This window comes from Archocentrus centrarchus, chromosome 12, assembly GCF_007364275.1.
Source record: "Archocentrus centrarchus isolate MPI-CPG fArcCen1 chromosome 12, fArcCen1, whole genome shotgun sequence".
Classification (NCBI taxonomy): Eukaryota; Metazoa; Chordata; class Actinopteri; order Cichliformes; family Cichlidae; genus Archocentrus; species Archocentrus centrarchus.
The window spans coordinates 7,259,699-7,282,233 of NC_044357.1; the positions used below are offsets into that span (position 1 = coordinate 7,259,699).

General features: G+C 39.8%; 1 protein-coding gene across 1 annotated transcript in view; it reads left to right on the plus strand.

Moving 5' to 3' along the window:
• The first annotated feature begins 2,625 nt into the window (after positions 1–2,625).
• The window catches only part of kcnt1a (potassium sodium-activated channel subfamily T member 1a), a 30,169-nt gene continuing 10,259 nt past the window's right edge, over positions 2,626–22,535 (plus strand). The window contains exons 1-15 of the mRNA XM_030742527.1: positions 2,626–2,736; positions 10,217–10,296; positions 10,594–10,741; positions 12,375–12,423; positions 13,148–13,207; positions 13,501–13,575; positions 14,213–14,296; positions 15,054–15,148; positions 16,526–16,706; positions 16,784–16,948; positions 17,115–17,251; positions 19,543–19,606; positions 19,770–19,878; positions 21,165–21,273; positions 22,355–22,504. Of these exons, the coding sequence (XP_030598387.1) occupies positions 2,642–2,736; positions 10,217–10,296; positions 10,594–10,741; positions 12,375–12,423; positions 13,148–13,207; positions 13,501–13,575; positions 14,213–14,296; positions 15,054–15,148; positions 16,526–16,706; positions 16,784–16,948; positions 17,115–17,251; positions 19,543–19,606; positions 19,770–19,878; positions 21,165–21,273; positions 22,355–22,504 (1,601 nt within the window). The 5' untranslated portion in view covers positions 2,626–2,641. The remainder of the gene's footprint in view (positions 2,737–10,216; positions 10,297–10,593; positions 10,742–12,374; positions 12,424–13,147; positions 13,208–13,500; positions 13,576–14,212; positions 14,297–15,053; positions 15,149–16,525; positions 16,707–16,783; positions 16,949–17,114; positions 17,252–19,542; positions 19,607–19,769; positions 19,879–21,164; positions 21,274–22,354; positions 22,505–22,535) is intronic.

Sequence of the window (22,535 nt, forward strand, 5' to 3'; positions counted from 1 at the left end):
AGTTTGTCCATTTGAAGAGTTCATCAGGCAGTTGTCACATCGCTGGCAGCCTCTGTCTGCGTAGGTTGACACCAACTCACCTCCAAAATGCACCTGGATAGGTGAGAGGGGCGCGCGCGCGCGCAAAGCCAAAAAGAAAGAAAAAAGAAAAAAAAAAAATCACTTTTAAAGGAGCGCGTGTTCTCTCTCCGGGAGTGCACTCCTTTTTGGCAGATCAGCCTCCGATGCAATTAATCCAGGAAGACGACTTCGCCAAGGGAGACTCAACGCCGACCACCGCAGCATTCAAGTCCGACGGCAGCGCCGGATCTCCGGCCAAAATGTGCAGTGAATGTTACGTGAATCAGTCATTTGTGAACGACGATGGGAGCGTGAACGATCACAAGCCACGGTAAGAGAAGCAACAGCTAAGAGACACCAACAAGTAGCCGCAACCGGCGAACTTCAAACATTATGTGATCAGGGCTGATTCAGTTAGATCTTGTACACTTAATATTTTTAAAGTTATCCTGAAAATACTCACGTGAATGATAGGTTTGGGTTTCATTTTTAAAAAAAAATTAGGAAACCTGCCAAATATATGTTGAATAATTTGACTGATGCGACGTGAACATGTTGATTTTGCATTGTTTTTTTTTTTTTTTTCCCCATCCATACACTATCTGCTCATCTGTCACCACTGTTGTTTGTCCAGCTGTTCCCTGGTGTGCTGTCTCAGCTTTCAGTGTTGGCCTACAGATATTATCTGCTGTTAATATGAATGCATTACTAGAACTGATAATGGCTGTTTTAGCCCTTGCACCCACACGCTTTCTTATGAACATATGGGTTGCTTTAGGCTAAAAACAAAAAAGCAAGCAAAAACATCTTGTGTTAGATATGTATACTGAAGCCATGCAGATGGATCACACACCCAGATGTGCTGAGCAATTTAAGCATAATAACACATTTTGCATGCCTTCACTTATTTTATTAGATCTGAATCATGCACTTTACCCCAGGGTTTGATTTGCTTAGATGGACTGATTTTACAAAATATTTCTTTCATCAATTATGCAGTAAGTTTGACAAGGTTAATGGAGGACTAAAACTGACAGACGGTGATGGAGATTCTGTTTTCTGGATGATGTATAAGCATTTCTAAGAGCCTGAGAATGGTACCTATCTTCACACCAAACCACATTAATTTGAATTAATAAGTGCCCTGCAATGAGTCATATTTTATCAAAGGATGCAATATTTTAATTATGGAGGTGATGTTGAAAAAAAAGGCATCCAGCAGCTGATGATTTAGCAGATATTAAAAGCAACAGTGTAACCTCTCGAAGACATTCATCCACGCTGCGACATGCACACAGTTAAAAATATTAAGGCATAAATAACTCCATTCACTTCACTTTGGAGTTTCTAATTCATCTCATTTCTCCAAGCGACAGAATCAGTTCATCTTCCCACATCATCTTCTCCAGCAGTAAAGGTAAAATCCCACTATACTGTATTTAACCATTGCATGTTACTCAGGCTTTCAGGCTGCACATTAGAGATTATATATTTCAGCATCTGCAGCCATTCAGAAAAACACAGCAGCTGTAGACCATTTTTCATTGGTTGAGATAAAGTTTAATCCAAGTTATGAATCTATGATGATTCATAATCATCATTCATAAAAATGAATGATGTGTGCTTGAAGCTGAGCAATATGTTGAAACCAGTGGTGGAAGAAAGACTCTTGGATACTTTGGCAAAGTAACGTATTAGTACAACAATGTAAAAAAAAAAAAAAAAAAATACCAGTACAAGAGCAGGCCCTGAATTGAAAGAGCGTGTGCTTCTTCCAAGGGGCTGCATGAGAAATGTGATGGAATCTGAGAGAATCAATGAGGGTTGAAAAGAAGAGGAAATGTACTTTCCACCACTAGTTGAAACCAGTTCATACCAGATTAAATGGTGGAAATGGAGCACACTGACTCTTGTCGTCTTTAAATGTCCATTCTTTCCATGTCATGCACGTGTTTACTGCTTTAGTCTAAAATACATGATGAATACATAAAAAACATTCTACTCATAAATAAATCCCATACAGAAAGTTGTGGAAAGAACTCTGGTCTTTCTTCTATGGTCTGTCAGAACCATAGGAGCTATATAACCTTGACTGCATGCTGATTTCTGCTTTTATGCCTAAATCATCACACAGTAGCTGCATTTTAGCCTATACTGCATCTGCCCCAGGATAGTGAGGAAACCAGAATGCATGGTGCTTCGGGTGAACATATATTGGGTAGTTCTTTGGTTACAAAGGTCATTGTTTGGGTTTATCTTAACTAAAAATACAAAAATAAACAGTGTACATTAGGGACATTTGCTTTTTTGTTGTGATTTTCTGTACCCCATACCTTTAAAACGCCATCATCTGCACTTTTCCACCCCATGTTTACCTTCTTTACCTCCTTTCCTTCTCCTTGTACTTCTTGTTCCCTCTCAGCATTGCCTACTCCAGCTTCTTTCACCTCTGCACAATTTTTTCTCTCATCTGCTTCTTTGCTTTTCTCCTCTCACTTCCCACAGCTCATCTCCAGCACCACTCCAGACCAAAAGCAGCAGCCACAGTACTGGGGTTATCTTAGACATCACCACCCTTAAGATGGAGCAGCTAGAGAGCGAGGTGCCTCCTCTTCCGCCCCGTTTCCGTTTCAGAGACCTTCTTCTTGGGGACCAGAGCTTCCCGAATGATGACAGGTAGGCAGGAAGCAGTGTGGACGTGAAGAGAATTGTAACTCACTCAAAGTTGGGTGAGAAGTGGTGTTTGAGATGGTCAGGAACAGAAAGAAGTGAGCTTAGAAGAAACTGGTGTTGGTTTCAGTGACAGTCACACTGAAAATTTGTTCTGAGAGACATATCAGCTTATAGCTTATAACTTTTATAACAGATGTTATTGGTAGCCTAATATTTCAACTATCTATACATCAATTTAGCTATTTCTCAATGTGTCCATTGTATTCGGCTTAGTATTTCAGCTATTTGTCCCTTAAATGAAGTGCTTTTGCTGTTTGCCTATTAGTTTTAACAAATTTTGACTGTTTATTAAGATTCTGCACCATTTATTTGTAACTTTTAGATGTTTATCAAATAAGATTAGTTGTTTTGCCATTTATATTTTACTAATTTGAGCTATTTCATCATTTAGTTGTTACTTTTTAGCTATTTCAGCTATTTGCCCAATAACATTTTCTATTTTGACACTCAAGTTGAGCATTTTTGCCATTTGTCCAGTGGGCTACTTTTGGCAAATTATTTCAGTGGTTCACTTTTGGCTGATGATGTCTAACAATATCCCTGTTTTACAATTAATTCAATCTACTGCACCATTTTTTTAATTATTATTTTTGCTAACTATGTCAGCTATTTGGCTATTTCATTTGGTATTTTTGCTATCTGCCTATTACTTTTACTAAATTATTTTAGTAAGTGTTATCGCTAACAATGTAAGTTTTTTTTATCCCTGTTTGTCTATTAATTTGAGCTTTTGCACCATTTCTATGGTGCACTATTTAGGCTGTTTGGCCAATAAATTTAGCTATTTTGTCATTTGTACTGTACTTTAGGAAATGGTTAATTGTTAGTTAACATCATATGCTAACTAGCATTCACTTGGCAAACAAGTATAACAGCTGAGTTAATTAGTAGATATATTTTTAGTAAAATTTGGTTTATTGTCTTGTGAAGCTTTGTACACTGACCCTGGTTTCTTTCTGCCAAACTGTAGTATGCATTTTTTCACCATTTTGTGACAGTAAATATGTTTTTACAATTAATTGTGGTAATGAATCAGCAGATTATTTGATGTTGGTCAGCAGCTTCCATAAAACATTATGAAATAGTATTAAGTGAAGTAGTTTGGATTTGAATCCACCTGTTTTGATTTTATGTAAGTTATCATTGTTTTGTTTGCGACTGCCCTTAGAAGTATATTGAAAAAAATAATTAAATCATGTGTCACACATGATTTGATCTCATCACAGCTCTGTTGGTCCTTATCACTGTTGGTCCACTTATCAAACATGCTGATTGCTAGATCTCTTTTTTTTTTTTTTACTGCTGACAAATACTGTTATTTTGAGTTCAGCCCCACTTGATTCACCTCTGATGCACCATTTGTAGTTGTTGTAAAGGCATTGTTCATGGAGTGTTTACCAGTGTTTGCCCCCTTCAGACTAAGCATACGGAAGCACAGTTTGAAGTATTCTCTTTTCCGGTGTAAGTGGTGTTTGTGCTTTAAAGGGGCCAGAAGCATGGCAGCGGTTTTGGGTGCTGTCCATGGTGCTGAATAAGGGGGAAGTTCCTGAAGTTTTGTGGTTATGTAGAGAAGCTGTGGAGCAGGTGTCTGTGTATGTATTTGAAGATTAAAGAAGTTTGACTTGAAACACAATTTTCTGCAACACCACTGTGACCTAATTCACAGTCAGAATTTAAAATGAGATCCCTCCATTGGTCTTTCTGTCTTTCCTCATCCATACTCTTCCTCTTTTGCCTTCGGCTCTCTACTCAGCTGCAGCATCTGTGCTTGATAGATGTGATCAGTAGCAGTCTGCGTCTGTTTTTCTGAGATCTGCTTCATTGGTTTTCATCTTGAGATTGAAAACAGTGCTACTGCAAGGAATTTAGAGACCTTCTCCTTCTGTAGTCTAAGCAAAATCTCAAAAAATAAGAAAAAAGTTCTTCTTTTTTCTGTTAAATTTTGAAGAGAATCCATAATTTAGGGAAGTTAGATACAAAATGAACATTTTCTTTTCCTCAGGATGTTTATTCAGTGCATGATCGGGTTTTCTCCAGATGGACCGCTGGAGAGGTATGATCAGATGTAATTTTAGAAGTGATAACAGCAGCATCAAGCCTTTCAGACTGTAGAGCTGTTTGTAATATTTGTCATATCTGTTTTATTTGATGAGGAATAACAACAAGCTTTGCCAATGCTTTTAGTCAAAGTTGACCTTTTCTCCAGCTGTCCTCACAGCTATCGTTGTTTTTCTCCTCAAGAAAGCTGCAAACCTTTCCAGCTCCTATTTAAATGGTTGTTATCATTTTTATGTTTTGTCCCTGCAAATGAACCCATCTCCTGTCCCCAGGAGATAGTGTTGTTTATAGGTGACTGATGCTCCAGGTCAGAGTTTTAGCGGTCAGGAGCGGTCTCTTGAGCTCCCAAATGTCACTGGTCACATCTGCCGGGGGGAATCATCCATCACTCAAAGGTTCCTTTCTAAAAGGCAGGCATGCAAAGAACAAACACTCAGTAGTGGCAAAATATAGTTTTCAGTCAAACAGTATTTCTTTCTTTTTTGCTGTTTTAGTTCACAATTACAGTTTCTATCACATTTTCTCCATTCTAAATGCCATAACTATTGCATTCCCGAGTTTCATTTTTATGAGCTAAACTTTGCAATGCTGAATAATATGATGTATTTTACAGGCAGAGGCTGTGGTGTAACTCAGAAAGCCAGACTGAGTGGCTGTACCAGTGTGGGCGAAAAGGGGTTCAAGAGGGATGGCCTTTTCTCCTATTTTCAAAAGCACTGACTCCTGGGGGGGAGGTCATCTATAAATTAGTACTTCAGACGTCGCAAATTTAGAGGAGACAAAAAGGTGGGAGACAGAAGGGAGGGTAACAGAACAGTCCTCTTGATTTTTTTTTTCATCTGCATTGTCTCCTATTTGTAAAAGAAAAGTGCATTGTCTTTCTGTTTTTGTCCTGATTTATGTGCCAAAAACACCACATCCTGCAGAGCGAAGCGAGCGTCATCAGCGTCATGTGTTTAGATTATCAGGCAGAAAAACAGAAGGTAAGGCGGCACATTCGCGTTGACTGTACAAGCTACAAGTCATTAAAACTTCTAACAGGCTGAGGACAGCCTACTGGCGTGCTGTTGATGCCAACAGCAAATTAAGACAAATCCGAGTTCATCTGCAGCTGATCCTCGGACTATTTCTCCAGCATGTCATAGTGAATGTTTACAGCTTTGTCAGGAGCTGCAGTGCTGCTGGAGAGGACCATGCTGCAGCAGCAGTTAGGGTTATTCCTGTCAAAGCAACGTTGCTGTGGCAACAGGCCCGCGCAGATAGCAAAAAAAAAGAGAGAGCGCGGCTTCGGGAATATATTTCTAAAAATATTTCACCAAGCATCTGAAAATAAAAGATACATCAAAAAACTGCTTTGTCTATGATTTCTTATTTTTAGCTTCTTTGGCATGCCATTTCATAAGTTAAAGCTGAAAGCAGTTCCGCCAGGCACAGTTGGTGCTGTGGTATTTTAGAGCTGCAGAGAGGCGCGTTGGTCATCTGTAGGAATTAAACCTGGTTGCACGACGCAGCTACAGGTGTCCTGCACAATGGATCCGGAGAGCCTCATTCCAACCTGGAGGTCGGACCCCTTCGGTAGTGACGCCGGGCAGAGGTAGGGCCGCAAGGAGCGGAAACGAGTCTTCCTCCGAAGTGCGCACGATGTCCTGATGTCAATAGAAGAGGATGCGCTGGTTCAGAGGCGGGGGGATAATACTGTGCATGGTTTTTGTTTTTGTTTGTTTGGTTTTTTTTCTTTGTTGTGAATCATTATTTTTTAGGCGGGAGGAGTTGTAGTTATTATGTATTAATAGTTATTAGGAGAGGAGTAGCGAGCAACGTGCGCTGTTCAACCAATTTGATAAGCGTTAGCAAAAACTTCCTGTTTATTTATTTATAGCGACCAGAACCATAATCTGGTATTATAAAAGTAATATGGCAGCTTACGATCGTTATAGTGGAATTATATTCTCGATTACTCCGGTATTATTATTATTTATTTATTTTTGTTACAGTGTGAAAATCACCCCTCAGAATCAATAGTCCAAAACGGAAAGATCTTCAGTCACGAAAACACTCAAATATTGACTGTTGAGAAGCACAAGCACTGAATATTTCTTTATCTTGCTTGAAAATTGCATCTGTTCATCGATCGTTAAGTGCCAATAAGTGATTTGCTTTAGCGGTAATTTAAAAATGCCCGCTCTGCAGTTATCACTATTTTCCTTTCATTGTTCATTTAGTGCAGTGTCACATAAACGTGAAAAACAACCAATTAACGGAGAATATGATATTGATAGTCATGTTTGCTTGAGGACGTTTTATATATATTGATCCATACATTTTCTGTCAAATGACTAAGGAGCTTTTCAGACTTTAAACAGGTCTCTTCTGTCACTGATGAACACCTCGAGGCGCACTGACCTGATGAAAGCGAGGCTGTAAAATGATTGCACTCACAAAAGAAAAAAATGCTCAGCCACTAGCAGTCGTTTAAAAAGATCTAATTGTTCCCAGAGTTGTGCGTCTTATTGCCTGAAACTCCGACGTGACACCGCAGTATGACTAATGTCAGACCTCTTCAGATAGTAATTGTGAGCTCAACAGGAGCTGATTAAGGGTCATTACTTGTACCCATTAGGCCTATGTACGCGTGGGTGGGTGGGAGAGGGAGATAGACAGACAGACACAGACAGACAGAGAACAATCTGTAGGACTCTCATATATGACAGCACAGCTCTCATTTGAAGTGTTTCTGCCTCCAGAACCCATCTCCGTCCTGCTGCTGGCCAGATGTTACAGCTGTTTTCAGATCTCATTGCAGAGCGGTTCTCTCAGTATTTCACTGAAGAGTTTCCACCACTGTAATGCAGTTTTAGTGTCGTGCAGAGCTGAAATAGCCCTTTTAGTGCCCACACTGCCGTTTCCCTTCCACTGCAATCCTTTCAGCCACAAGCCAAAACTCGAGATCAATGAAGCAGCAGTGGAGCCTTGCAGTTCTTCACCCGTCCTAAAATTCTTTTAATCTCTCTCATGCCTGCACTTTCCATTTCCTCCCATGCACATCCATCATTTGCTTTGTCTTACAAATTCTTGCACAGATACTGTGTCAGCGTAAATAAACTCATGACTGATGTTTTAGAAATCTTGTTTTAACTGTTATTCTTGGTTACAACAGGAAAGTTTGAGTTTGCTTGTGTTTCCATTTATTCCAAATTTGTGTGCACTGAAATGACAAATGCAATATTTTGAATTGCAGCTTGTTAAGAAAAAAAGAAAGTGAAAAGAATAATTAGGGGACGGAAAGACTTGGTGTTTTGGTGGTTAGCACTGTTGCCTCACAGCAAGGAGCTTGTTTTCGAACCTCCTGGTTGGTTGAGGTCTTTCTGTGTGTAGTCTGCATGTTCGGCCTTTACCTGTGCGGTTTTCCCCTGGGTGCTCTGGCTTTCTCCCTCAGTCCAAAGCATGCTTGTTAGGTTAACTGGTAATTCTAAATGTAGCTGTAGGTGTGGGTGTAAGAGTGTGTGGGTGTTGTCTTTCGCTCTGTGTTAGCCCTGTAATAGACTGGTGACCTGTCCTGGGTTGATCCCAGCTTTCAGACATTTTTCAACTAAAGAAATGGGAACAAATTATGCATTTTTGCAATAGGCTAATAACAAAGTGCCCAAAGATACAATTTAAAATTGTTTCTTCGCAAAGTTGTCTGTTATGTGTAGACACAACACTGGTTCATACTTTGAGTTAGGTGCCTTTTTAATGGTTGAATGATTCATATGTCAGTGTTAAATGACTTTATAAACAATCCAAAAAAAAAACCCCATTCCTCTGAAAATGATCAGGTAGAAGGACTAGATTGAAAACGGAGGAGACAACAGCCACTGTCCAAAAAAAGGCCTTCAGAAAGCCTGGAGAACTACTGCTCAAGACTACTTAAAAACATTAAAGGAAAGTTTTGGCTCTTTGGAACGAAATGAAACGTTGCTTGAGACTTTAGCACAGTACTGTAGATTGAGTAAGTATCTCACCAGCTGCCTTGAGTAATAAGCCAAGCTATGCAGTAACAGCAGCACACAGTCAGTCAGTGGCTGGAACTAGTGCCTAACAGCAAGAGGGTCTTGAGTTCGAACCGTCTTCTATGTGGAGTTTTCATGTTCTCATTGTGCCTGTGCAATCTCCATTATAAGGAATGTCAATTAAGTTGAGCTTCCACATCAAGACCCGAAGGATGGGCTGATCCTGTCACAAGGATGCAGGAAGTTCAGTCGCAATCTTTTTGCAACTTGACCAATCTGAGAGGTCAGAGGAAATTGCTACAAAAGTTTTGAGAGCTTTGAAAAGCTGGGATAGGTTCCAGCCCCCCAATGATCCTGAAAAGTATAAGCGGAAGAAGATGGATGGATGGATGGATGGATGGATGTCACACTCATGATGTTTTCTCAATTACCAAAAGTAATCAATTCATCTATAGAGAAGTCACTGATGAATATGCATCTTCATTATATCATACTTAATAGCAAATGCAAACACTGATTCAGTGGATAGTGCAAAAACAAATTTAAGATTCATTTACTAACCAGAACATCTTTTCATTCCATTTCTGGATGTTAGATGTCTCATTATAAACATGCTTTGGTCTGATATGGAGATCTACCAACACCACTGAAAAACATACAAAGTTAATGTTGCATATCTTGGTCCCTGTTCATCTCACCTCTATCCATCAGTGACTATTGGCCCAAATATAAGGAGGGAAAATGGGCAGAGTGATATTTGCATGAATAGGTCCCATCTACAGTAATACAGCTCAGTTTTATGATTAGCTCAGTTTTATGATTTGGCCATTGGTCCCAGACTATGAGGGTCACTGGCACTATGCTGCCCAAAAAATATACCAAAATTTAATAATACCATATACATATTCTTAAAATGTTCAACTTCATTTTTTTATTTTCCATCAAAACCTTTCCGCACTGCGGTCTGCAGGTATCATAAGAATGAAGAGAAAACTTGCTGTTTCACAATATCAGTTTATCCAGCTCATGTTCCTTTTGAACTTTTAATCACAGTGTTGTTAACTTGAATACAAAAACACTTTCCTTTTTCTCTTTTAACTTCACTTCTGGCTACAATGATACTCCACACTAGCAGCTGATCTTTGGTGTCTTCGGTTGAAGCTGCACGGCCTGCAGTAATCCTGCCTTGTAATTAGGAACTGAATCAGACACGGATAATTACCTCACTCTCCTCAGGCAGATAATTACAAAAACAGCATTATGAATATTTATGCTGTATTAAGGTCTTCATTTTGAAAAAAACATCTTCGTGTCTCTGTTTATGCTGCTGCTGATTCTTATGTGACAGTCCCCCTCCCTCTCTTACCTGTTAGGGTGCAGGTGGAGTTTTATGTGAACGAAAACACCTTCAAGGAGCGTCTGAAGCTTTTCTTCATCAAAAACCAAAGATCAAGTAAGTGGATGGTGCAGGCCATCATCTCATGTGCTTACAATGAGTGTTGCTTAATTGAAAGGGTACATTAAAGGACAGCACAACGAGAATGCTGCACCTAATAAGACTCAGATGCAAATTGGAAAACCTAAGACTGGTGCAGAATCCCACGTTTCTTGCTTAGCTCAGAAATAGCACTGCGTTAAATCCAGTTTAAATGGAGGCACATGTGGAAACATATTAACACACTGATAATGCCAATAGTGTATGTCACAATAAATGTTATTCACAAAATGCATCCCTCTGTTTTGCCTTTAGGCCTTAGGATTCGTGTGTTCAACTTCTCGCTGAAGCTGCTTACCTGTCTGCTGTACATCATCAGAGTGATGACAGACAACCCCGTTCAGAGCGCAGGCGCCAGCCACAGCGCCGCACAGCAAAACGCTCCCAGCGGCAACAACAAATGGTTTGTTCAAGCTAAGAATAAAGGATTTGGAGTCAAGTCGAGGATTTTTTCCAAGCGCATTATCATGCAGTGTTATCCCAACATTCCCTGCAACAAAGAAAACAAAATAACTAACTAATAAATAAATAAATCCAAAGAAAAGCAACAAATACTGTAAGAATGTAACTGGTTAAGGTTGCGCTGCATATTATACAGTACTGTATGTAGGAGGACTTTCCAAAGGTAGAGGTCACAGTAGATGTTTAGAAGGCCTGGAGTTTGCATAATCACAGCAACAGCAGCCTCCTTTGGTGTCCTTTAGTTGACACAGCATGCTCAAAGGAAAATACATTAAAAATAAAACAAAACAAACTACATATCCTTACTATATATAGGAATGCTATATCTATTGTGTGCCTCATAAGACTTAAATGTCTCATACTATGATTTACTCATGAAAGTGGTCCCTTTCACATTTTTCTCAAACAAAATTATTATGAATCAAATAAACATTATGCGTTTGTTCCTTTGATCACTGATCCATTACTTGCATAACTGTGGCAATTCTAGAGCTACTACATGCAAATGAATGAGACCACCCAGTCTCATGCTGGGCGTCCCTCTTTGGGGACTCTAAATAACCTCGAGCTGATAACTGGCCCTCAATAGCGGCGACGTCTCATTCCAGTGTCTGCCCTATCAACTTTTGATGGTGATTTATGCATCTGCCGTGGTGGCCACGAGCAACTGGGAATCAGGGTTGAATTCTGGATAGGGAGCAGGAGATACAGCTACCACATCCAAGGAAGGCACCAGGTGCGCAAATTGCTACCCACTCCCGACTCGTGGAGGTAGTCGCCTCACAGCAAGAAACATTTGGGTTTGAATCCACCAGCAGACTGGGACCTTTATGTGTGGATTTTGCATGTTCTTTCCGTGCCTGTGTGGGTTCTCCCTGGATTCTCCAGCGTCCTCAAACAGTCAAAAACATGTTAGGCTAACTGGTGATTCTAAATTGGCTGTAGGTGTGAATGTGAGTGTGAAAGCTTGTTTGTCTCTCTGTGTTAGCCCTGTGACAGACTGGCGACCTGTCCATGTATACACCCTGTGACAGCTGGGATAAGCTCCAGCCCCCCCACTCCCTGAATTGGATAAGTGAAAGAAGATGGATGGCAAAAAATTATGTCATATGAGAAATATAAAGGCCCACTTTGATGAGTGAAGACATATAAGTCTCATAAGACCAATGAATGTTGTTGTGTTTCATTTCCTGTTATTTGGCTACTTTCCTTCATCACCATCATCCCTACTCTGCAGTGTCGACTGTGAGTGGAACGGTTCAGTGCAAGACAGAGAAATTAACTGGTAAGCAGTAAAAGGTGTGATTTCTTTCATCTCTTTGTTTGGTCTGATACCTCATTTCTCCCAGTCACCTTATTAGTTAATCTGGCAAGCCACCAGTGTTTTCATTATCAGACGTTGCCTTTTATCAACATTTATGTAAAGATATACCTGGCAGCTTGGTCATCTATTTATCTCACGCTATCAGTGATGGTATATACACAAATAATGTTTTTTTTTTTTCTTTGATCTGGAGGGAATTTGTGGTTAAATGTAGTACAATGGTTGCTGTTGTGTGCTTTCTCTCTGTCAGGGAGTTGATCTTCTGGGTGGATAGGAAGGTTCCTGTCTGGGCCATTCAAGTGAGTCACAAGAGAAGAAAGAGCACATAAAAGCACTACTTTCAATGACTTTCACTGAGTTGCATAAACTTGTATGTGTGTTTGCCAGCCGCAGCAGCATGGCTGGTATAGTTTTCACCTTGTGAGTTTTTGTGTGTGTGTGCGTGCGTGCGTGCGTGCATGTGTGTGTGTGTGTGTGTGTGTGTGTGTGTGTGTGTGTGTGTGTGTCATTGTGGCAAACTGTCCTGGTAACATCTTCTGTAGGTGAAACTACCACAAAGCCGTTTTGAGCACTTGGGCAGGTGTTTATCTGTCTGTCTGTCTGTCTGTCTCTCTGTCTATCTGTCTGTCTGTCTGTCTGTGGACAGATTTCAACAGCATAGCATCACAACCGTGCAAGATTCAAGATACTTTACAGGTGTGTAGATGAAAATGAAGGCCGATTTCAAAGACGAAGGTTCTCCGATCCATGTGTACTGAGTACTTACTAGTAATCAGGTAACAGTGTAGTGGTAACTACTGAGTACTCATGGGTCGGAACATCAACATATTGAGAGACGTTGCAGCTGGTGTGATCCCATTTCTTCTTTAAATAATAGTGTTTGACCAAATATTTGAATGCCTAATGTAAATCATAAATGTCCGATCGTCATGTGAAAACACAGTGAGCTTCATTCTCAGAAGATTATTTGTGACAAACCTGTTGTAACTAATTAAGTGTTTCTCATTTCCTGTTTTTGCACAGGTGATTGTGGCCATCATTAGTTTCCTGGAGACTATGTTACTGATGTATTTGAGTTACAAGGTGAGACAGGGTGTGTGCTAAAAAAAGCACTCTGCCTTCAAACATGATTAATGCATTCTGTACAATTAATCACTTACAATGTGCTGGATTGACAATCCATAAGTGGTGCAATTAGACCAAGTCATTTGTCAAGGCTACATTAAAGATAGACAGTAATTACAGGATATGGTTGAGGTGAAGGAATAAGTGGTTTTGCAGGGTGACAGACAACAATGAATCTCTGCAGTGACTCACTGTCTTTTGTGTACTTACAGATGAAACCGTTAAAAGTCTGTGCCTGTTTTTACTCTTAGGGGAACATTTGGGAGCAGATATTCCAGGTGTCCTTTCTTCTGGAGATGATCAACACAGTTCCCTTCATCATTACGGTAAAACTTTTATCATGACAACACTGAAATGTGCATTCTTATGCAGAAGCACTCTGTGAAAAACTGAGTATATCCCATGATTGAGTAGCATGAAGAACCACCTTTAGAAACAGGAACTTGAAGTAATCATTTTCTGTATGACTTTGTGGGGATTTGGGCACGCTCTCCTTTACAATGTAGCTTGAGTTCACAGAGGTTTGCGGGCATTCATTTATGTACAGCTCTCTTAAGGTCCCACCACAGCATCTCAGCTTTGCCTGGGCCATTGCAGCACTTTGATTCTTTTCTTTTTCAGCCATTCTGTTGTAGATTTGTTGGTGTGTTTCGGATCGCTGTCCTGTGGCACGAGCCAATTTTGGCCAAATGTCAAACTGCCAGTCAGATGGCTTCTTATTTCACTCTAGAATACTTTGGTATACAGAGGAGTTCATGGTCATCTCAAAGACTGCAAGTTGTCCAGGTGCAGATTGAGCTAAATGGACAGAAAAATTAGAACTGCACACATTAAAATGTTACATAATAGTAAAAAGTTTTTTTCACAGATAGCACGTTTCAGCTGCAGACATATGTCCCACTGCTGTGACATCTTTATTGTTTGAGAAAACTGTGAAATGAAGTGTTTTCTATTTCTCCACAGATTTTCTGGCCCTCGATAAGGAACATTTTCATTCCTGTGTTTCTCAACTGCTGGTTGGCCAAATGTGCTTTGGAGAACATGATTGTAAGTCAAAAAAAATTTTCCTGAATTTTGTCTCTTAATTTTCATCATTTTATTGATTTTTTTAAAATTATTTAATTAATTTTTTTTTTTTAGGACAGTCACCATCATGCTTATCCACACTGGTTTATTCAGGGCTTCATACTCAGACATCCACACTGTAATAACAAAGCATCTTTCTTTGGTTCTGCTCTGTTTGTGTTGCACACAGGAGGGAGCTCATTAGGGATTATTTTCAGTGTTGTTTGGATTTTTGCACTCCCTATTTCATGCTGTAAGGCTGCAGCGGGGAGTATAAAAGAGTAGAAGCATCCGCTACTGATAAAAGCTAATGCATGACTGAATGGAACATTTGGTAGACTCAGTTTTACTGATTGCATCTTCGGGTGGCATGTTGGGGCAGTGGTTAACACTGTTGTCTCACAGCAAGAAGGTTCTGGGTTTGAATCCAGCCTGGGGCTTTTTTTTTTTGGTGACATTTGCATGTTCTTCCCTTTTCTGCGTGGGTTCAGTCTGGTTACACTGGCTGCCTCCCACAGTCCAAAAACATGCATGGTTAGGTTGGTTAGGTTAACTGGGGATTCTAAATCAACTGTAGGTGTGAATGTGAGCATGAATAGTTGTTTATTAATAGTAATCTCTGACCATTGGTCCAGGCTGTACCCTGCCTCTCACCCTCTAACAGCTGGGATAGCTAGAAGAAGAAGATCGATGGGTTTATAACTTTTTAAATAAAAGTTGCATGTTGTTTATTTTGTAGAATGATGTCCACCGAGCAATCCAGAGGACCAACTCAGCCATGTTCAATCAGGTCCTAATTCTAATCTGCACCCTGCTCTGCCTCGTCTTCACTGGGTGAGCCTGCTTCTGAAAGGATTTTTACTTGCTGTATTCTATGTGTGTATTCAAATGTACTACCAAGATAGCAAGAATATAGCATGAACCATACAAATTTATACTAAATATAATAAGAAAAAAGGTGATCTAGGTAATCCCAAATATTATGCTAGCACAACGTTGACACTTTGTTTTTGTTTAGTTCACTGCAGGTTAATTAAACTCATAGACAGTATGTAAAACACAGATGTAGCCACCATTATATCTGCAGTTAAGTCAGAAACTATTGCTTTGAGACCTGGAGCTGAGCATTTTGGCCATCGCCGTCTTAGTTTTTTTGTAAAATGGAGGTGGCAAGCTGGATCTGAGAGACTGAGGGACTCTGTACACTTATATGATGCTGACTTCTCAGCCACAAGGCAGCCAGACTCTAAAGCATAGCCTGCTTTACTTAACTCTGAAAGGGGACTATAAATTCCAAAATGAAAGTCATTTTGTATAACAGAGGACTAAACACTAGCAATTAAGACCATAAAGAATCAAGATAAATCAAGAGTAAAACAGGATCATTTTCTTCTGACTTTTTTTTTGCAACTATAGAAGTCGCCTCCTGCTGGCCATTAGGAAGTTTGCATGTTAAAGGTACTAATAACACCTAGTTAATCCCCTTCAGTCACAATATATGAATTTTGTTTTGTTTTTTTTAGATAATCTTTTTGGGTAGGTAGATGTCTGAAAAATGAATTGATGTACACAATTGTGACCGAAGGGGTTAAACTAGGTGGGTGTACCAAAAATGACATCACAACTGCTGATATGCATTTTGGCGTCATTTCGGCTTGCTGTGAAGTGTATGTCCTGTACTGTGTTTTTTTTTTTTTTTTTTAACCTGGTACATGAGTTGCAGTATGTGTAGCTGAGCAGAAGGCAAGTTTACGAACGTGTGCTTGCTGCCATTTCAATGATGTAGCAGTAGAAGAGCTCAGACATTGCCAGATTATACAGAAGAGGCTGCTGCAACAGCTTGAAAAGATGAGACTTTACTTCCTGCTTTGACTTCTATCAACCTGCTTTGACTTCTTGTACTCAATACTACTGTGTATGTATGATAAAGTATTGCTGTAATGGTGAATAGTAATTTGCTAGTCGAGAAATGCTGAAAATTAATTAAAGTATCAGTTAAATCACAAGCAAAAGCTTCTTTATTCTTATTTATTTTTTAAATTACTTAAACAAACATATTGGCTGTTGATACAGTATATGTGCAACAGCCTATTGCTGCCTTTATTGCTTGTGGCCTCTATGTCCAAGTTCATAAGGAATAATGTGTGGTAGTCATAAATGCTGACTTTGTGTTTGTTTGTATACATGGTCTTTGTAATCTGTTTGACACAGCACATGTGGGATTCAGCACCTGGAACGAGCAGGCAAAAACCTCTCCCTCTTCAATTCCTTCTACTTCTGCATTGTCACTTTCTCCACTGTGGGCTTCGGAGACGTGACTCCCCGCATATGGCCCTCACAGTTACTGGTCGTCATCATGATCTGTGTGGCCCTGGTGGTGCTGCCTCTTCAGGTAGGAAGATACTGAAATAATCTTTGGAAATGCTGAAATGTCCCTTTGTGAGTTTTGCATCACTTGTTGCTCATCAGTTTGAAGAGCTGATCTACCTGTGGATGGAGAGACAGAAGTCTGGGGGGAATTACAGCCGCCACCGAGCACAGACAGAGAAACATGTCGTGCTGTGTGTCAGCGCACTCAAAATAGACCTGCTCATGGATTTTCTCAATGAATTCTACGCTCATCCACGATTGCAGGTGACAAATATTACATACGCATGTATGTAGTTTACTTATGAGTGATAATGATTGGCATGGTGTGTCTCCATTTAAATAGAAATTCCTCTTTTGATTTAGCTAACCCAGTAACTGAGGCACATCTACACTGTTCTTCTACTGATGTGGTTCTTACATAATCTTCAAGGATTACTATGTGGTGATCCTGTGCCCAACTGAAATGGACCTCCAGGTGCGAAGGGTGCTGCAGATCCCTCTGTGGTCTCAAAGGGTCATCTATCTACAGGGGTCTGTCCTCAAAGATCAGGATCTGCTTAGAGCCAAGTAAGTGGTAGTTCCTAAAACCAGTGTGTTTACACTTTAACTGTGACTTTTTGCAATATACAGTCCCCTGAAAAACTAAGTACGACCTTAATGCTTCTATTGGAATGAAGAGAGTAAGTATCAGCCAGGTGCTGCTAATCAGACTCTGCAGGCCTCAGTTAGCATGTTAAATATTAAAGTTTGAGACAGTACAGTTAGAAAAAGGCAAAAACAAGTATGGCTCATTTGGAAGGGTTGCCGGGGAAGTTGCATCTGAACCGCAAGACTTCAGGAACAACAAGTTCTGGAACAATGCCCTTTGCACAGATGAATGTGAGGCCATCTGTCCAACAGCTAAACTAGGTCACGCAACAGGACAGTGATCCCAAGAACTGCAACAAATCTACAGCAGAATGGCTGAAAAAGAAAAGAATCAAAGTGTTGCAGTGGCCCAGTCAAAGTGTAAACCTCAAACTGACTGAAATACTGTAGCAGGTCCTTAAGTTATTGCCACTAAAGGTGGTTCGACAAGCTACTGAAAACTTTCTTTTTCACACGACTGTACCTGGTCTTGAAATGTTCTTATCCAACATACAAGAACACTCAAGCATATTTTTCCCCATGCTAAAAGCATAGGCATGGCTACTAGCATGGGAACCCGTCTTTTCCTTTAGTTTGTCACCACTTTGGTCCAGGCTGAAATATCTCAGTGACTGTTGGACAGATGACTGTGAAATTGGTGATGCTGTGACTTTTCTTATAAACGCCCCTGTAAATCCAAGATTACACATATCCAGTTCAATGTTTCACAGCACCGTTATTAAGAATTTAATAAATATCCAATTTTGATATCACATTATCATAGTACCGACTAAAGACATGGGGGATGTTTGGCTGGAGCACTCTCTCCGTGATTCACATGAATGCATCACCTGATGTTTTGGGAAACTAAAAACGACTTCATGATATAAAATTGTAAAATCTTTGTGCAAACTTTACATCAGAGATTTCACAGAATATTAATATTAAAGCACTGAATGAATATTTGGACAGTGAAATCTCAGCAGAGGATACAGTCTTTCTTGGTTTCCTGTAGTTTACGGATTCCTTTGAACATCTGACTTCTGCACCATATTTATTTAAAGTTAAATGATCTACAGTGACTCCTAAAATGTAATATTTCACAGTCTGGGATAGGTACTGATAATTATTGCAAACTGTCAGTAAGATTTAAATCACTATTGTCCTACCAATCCTTAATATTACCCTGATATTCTCTCCTTCTTTTCTTAGTAAATAGGCTTGTCAGAGCTATTGTGTGGCCTCATACTCCGACAACACTGTAATTATTCATTCAAGCTATACTCATTCCTTTTGAAAGTGAACTGATAGAGGGACTGCTCTTCTGAAGAAAGGCAACATAATCTGTCTCACATTCTTCTGATACTTTGGAGTCGAAGAAAGGTTTATGAGGGAGACTATGGAACATTGTAGCACTGATGAAAGGAATAAAAACTTCTTGTCAATCTGTATGTCAAGTCGAGTTTATTTTTGTAGCCGCAGTGACACCAGTGACTCAGTTGAATTTTATTTATATCGTACCTTTCACACAAGTCCAATTTGACAGGCATCCAGCATGCAGAGCTACAGCCAAGCTTAAGTGATAAATCCAGTAATTTTTACAGATCGTTACAGTTAGTTTGTCTCTTTATGGTTGTCGTAACTTCACAGGGATTCTAGGCAGAGCTGCACCAGGAACAGTCCGGATAGAGCTAAAAGTCAAAACACAAATAAACCCTGGTGTTTCTCAGCTCTGTGTTGGCTAAGCAGCCGTACCATAAGGCATGGCCTAACTTTGATCAAATCTAAATTACTTTGATGAAAATGGGTTATGTAACTTCACTCTATACATTTGGCAGGTTTCTGACAGAGCAATTAGAAGTCGAGGACTGGGCGTGTGCAGAGCTTATATCCTGCATCTGGCACTGTTTCAAATCCTCCCACACTTTGTTTTGCATTCTGCACTCTGCTGGCTCTATTAATCATATGCAAAATCAGTTCCATATTCTCAGCACCTTCAATATACAGTATATATTATTTCAGCTTGTTTTGTCTGTCTGCAAGCAGCCAATGCTCAACTGAAAAATCAATCAAAGCATGTTGCTGTCACGTCTCACGTCTCCATGTTGTCATTTCAGCTTTTGTGGCAGGATTTTATTTTCTCGGCTGCTGTTTGTTTTGTTTTGGGTTTTTTTTTTTTTTGTGTGTAACATGACATTTAATCATTTGTCAATTTTGTTACAATTCTGCAGAATGGATGACGCAGAGGCTTGTTTCATACTGAGCAGTCGTAACGAGGTGGATCGCATGGCTGCAGTAAGACAAAAATAAATAAATAAATAATAGCAAATGATAACAAATTATGAGCTCTGCTGTAATTCTTATGATTTATGAGTTTTCAGTCATTAATGCTCTCTGTCACAGAGACATTGACTCATTAATTATAAGCTGCAGAATGTTTTGTTGTTTTCCTTTTCAGGACCATCAGACCATCCTGAGAGCTTGGGCAGTGAAGGACTTTGCTCCAAATTGTCCCCTTTATGTCCAGATACTCAAACCTGAAAATAAGTTCCATGTTAAATTTGCAGGTGAGAGTTTTATAAGTGGCCGGTAAAAATGCTTGCTTGCTTTCTGATCAGCAGTTAAATTATGAAAAACAAAAAAGGAAAAGAATCTTACAGTATATTAAAGTAACTGTTCACTATTAATGAGAGATCACAGGACTACATGTTCAGTTAGGTCCATAAGTTTATGTCTAAGTCTGCACTTCGATCTGAGGTTGATTGTTTCATTTAAAAGTTTAAAAATGACAACATTTTGTTTTTGTCCAAAAAACAAACAAACAAGCAAAATCAATTTGGAATTATTCTCCAGCCCCCTTCTTTCCCTACAAATGCACTCGCTGGCCACTTCATTAGGTACACCTCTTAAACTGCTCAATAACTCAAATGTCTAATCAGCCAATCACATGGCAGCAACTTAATGCATTTAAGCATGTAGACATGATCAAGATGACCTGCTGAAGTTCAACCTGAGCATTAAAATAGGGAATAAAGGTGATTTAAGTGACTTTGAACATGACATAGTTGCTGGTGCCAGACGGGTGTTCTCAGTATTTCAGAAACTGTTGATCTACTGGGATTTTCCCACACAACCTTCTCTAGGGTTTACAAAGCATGGTTTCAAAAAAAGAAAATATCCAGTGAGCAGTAGTTCTCTGGGAGAAAATGCTTTGGTGATGCTAAAGGTCAGAGGAGAATGGCTTGACTGCTCCGAGCTAGAATAAGAAGGTAACAGTAATGCAGTAACACAAACAAACACTTGTTACAACCAAAGTGTGCAGAAGAGCATTTCTGAAGGCACAACAGCAGACTGGCCACGGCAGCAGAAAACCACGCTGGGTTCCACTTCTGATGCTATCATGTCAGTGTGGACCAAAATTTATGAGGAATGTTTTCAGCACGTTGTTGAACCTATTCCATGAGGAATTAAGGCAGTTCTGAAAGAAAAAACAGCGTTCAACCATTACTAGCAAGCAGTGACCTGTGAGTCTTTTTACTAGTAGTTTTGTCCAGTCCACAGCAGTCAGATGTTTATAAACTTAATGTTACAGTTTGTTCTGCTCTTCCTAACAACTAGTTATTCCAAACAATTAGTTATTGCAGGTTTAAATATCGGGCAAAAGTCAGGAATTAAGATAAGACAAGATAATGCACACACACATATACATCCTGGTGTTATGGGGAGTTACATATATTATATGTTTCCCCCCTTGGATATTTCCCTTCCCCCATCTTCATACATTTTCAAAATCATCTCTGGTGGTGTTATTTCTCAACTAGATCTGCTGATCAACTCATTTCTTCAATTTCAGATCATGTTGTTTGCGAGGAAGAGTTCAAGTACGCCATGTTGGCTCTCAACTGCGTTTGCCCTGCCACCTCCACTTTGGTCACACTCCTTGTACACACTTCCCGTGGACGGTCAGTCACCTTACAAAACCTCCTCAGGCTTTTTGATTACTCCTTAGTGTGACTGCAAAGTTCAAATTTCTTCACATTTTCATGTCTGCTGATGCATAAATAGGAGCCATACAACTGCAACAGGGAGGTGAGAAAGCCAAAACCAAAGACAAAAGTCTCAGTCCATTGTGAAGCTCAGCAGGATGTAGAAGAGAGTGCACCAAAAGAGAGAACAGCCGCCACCGAGATTGATTTTTTTTTTTAGCATGTGTTTCCTTTGTGACACAGTATGAAAAGCACTCCAGTGGAAAATGATTTTTTTTCACAGCATGCAAACATCGCTCTTAAAAGCTGATTTCAGTGCTTGAGGGAAACAGCATTAAAAAAAAGAATAAATGGGCTTTAGTTAGTGTGTTCCTGTCAACCTTTCAGAAAAAGAAGTTTTGTGTATTTTCTTTTCTGAATTTTTGAAACTGCAAACATTTTCCACAAAGGTGCAGCACACTGTACCTGAATGCGCATTTCAGTCTTGTATGTTTGCCTTGCACGTGTGGGCGTCTTTGTGTGCACCGGAGGGTTTTAGTGACATGCAGCTCATCAAGACGCTGCGGTGGGAAATAAAGGGGACCGGCAGTTATTTATCATGACGAGCATGTCGTTTTGCCTTTTACTTGGAGTTATGAAAGTTAGAGTGAGAAATCCGATTTGCATGTCTTCTTATGCAAATATTAATAACCAGTAAGAAGCAAGTATGTACACCACTACCTTGGGGTTGTTCTGGGGATCTCTCACAGCCCATTAAACTCCATCAAAGCACTTCAACAATTACTGTAATAACCGGAAGTCATTATTAGCATGAAACTGGCTGACTGACACAGATGAATTAAGCCGCCTGCTTTCACCAGGAGACCTTTGTGACCCCAAGGGTCCAGAGGGAGGTGTGGAGCGGAGAAGGGAGTATTTCTTTTGAAAATGATGATTGTCACTGATGTTAAATAGCTGTTTCTACTGATGAAGACAAAAACAAGATTTCACTGTTCATAGTATATAATTTACTGATATGTATTACCAATCCATTTGTATTTCCTCTGAATGATTCCAGAGAAGGACAGCAGTCTCCGGAGCAGTGGCAGAGGATGTACGGATGTTGCTCCGGCAATGAGGTCTACCACATCAAAGTGTGTGACAGCAAGTTCTTTGGAGAGTATAATGGCAAAAGCTTCACATATGCCTCCTTTCATGCTCACAAGAAGTGAGTAGCTATGCAAGCAAATGCAACGACT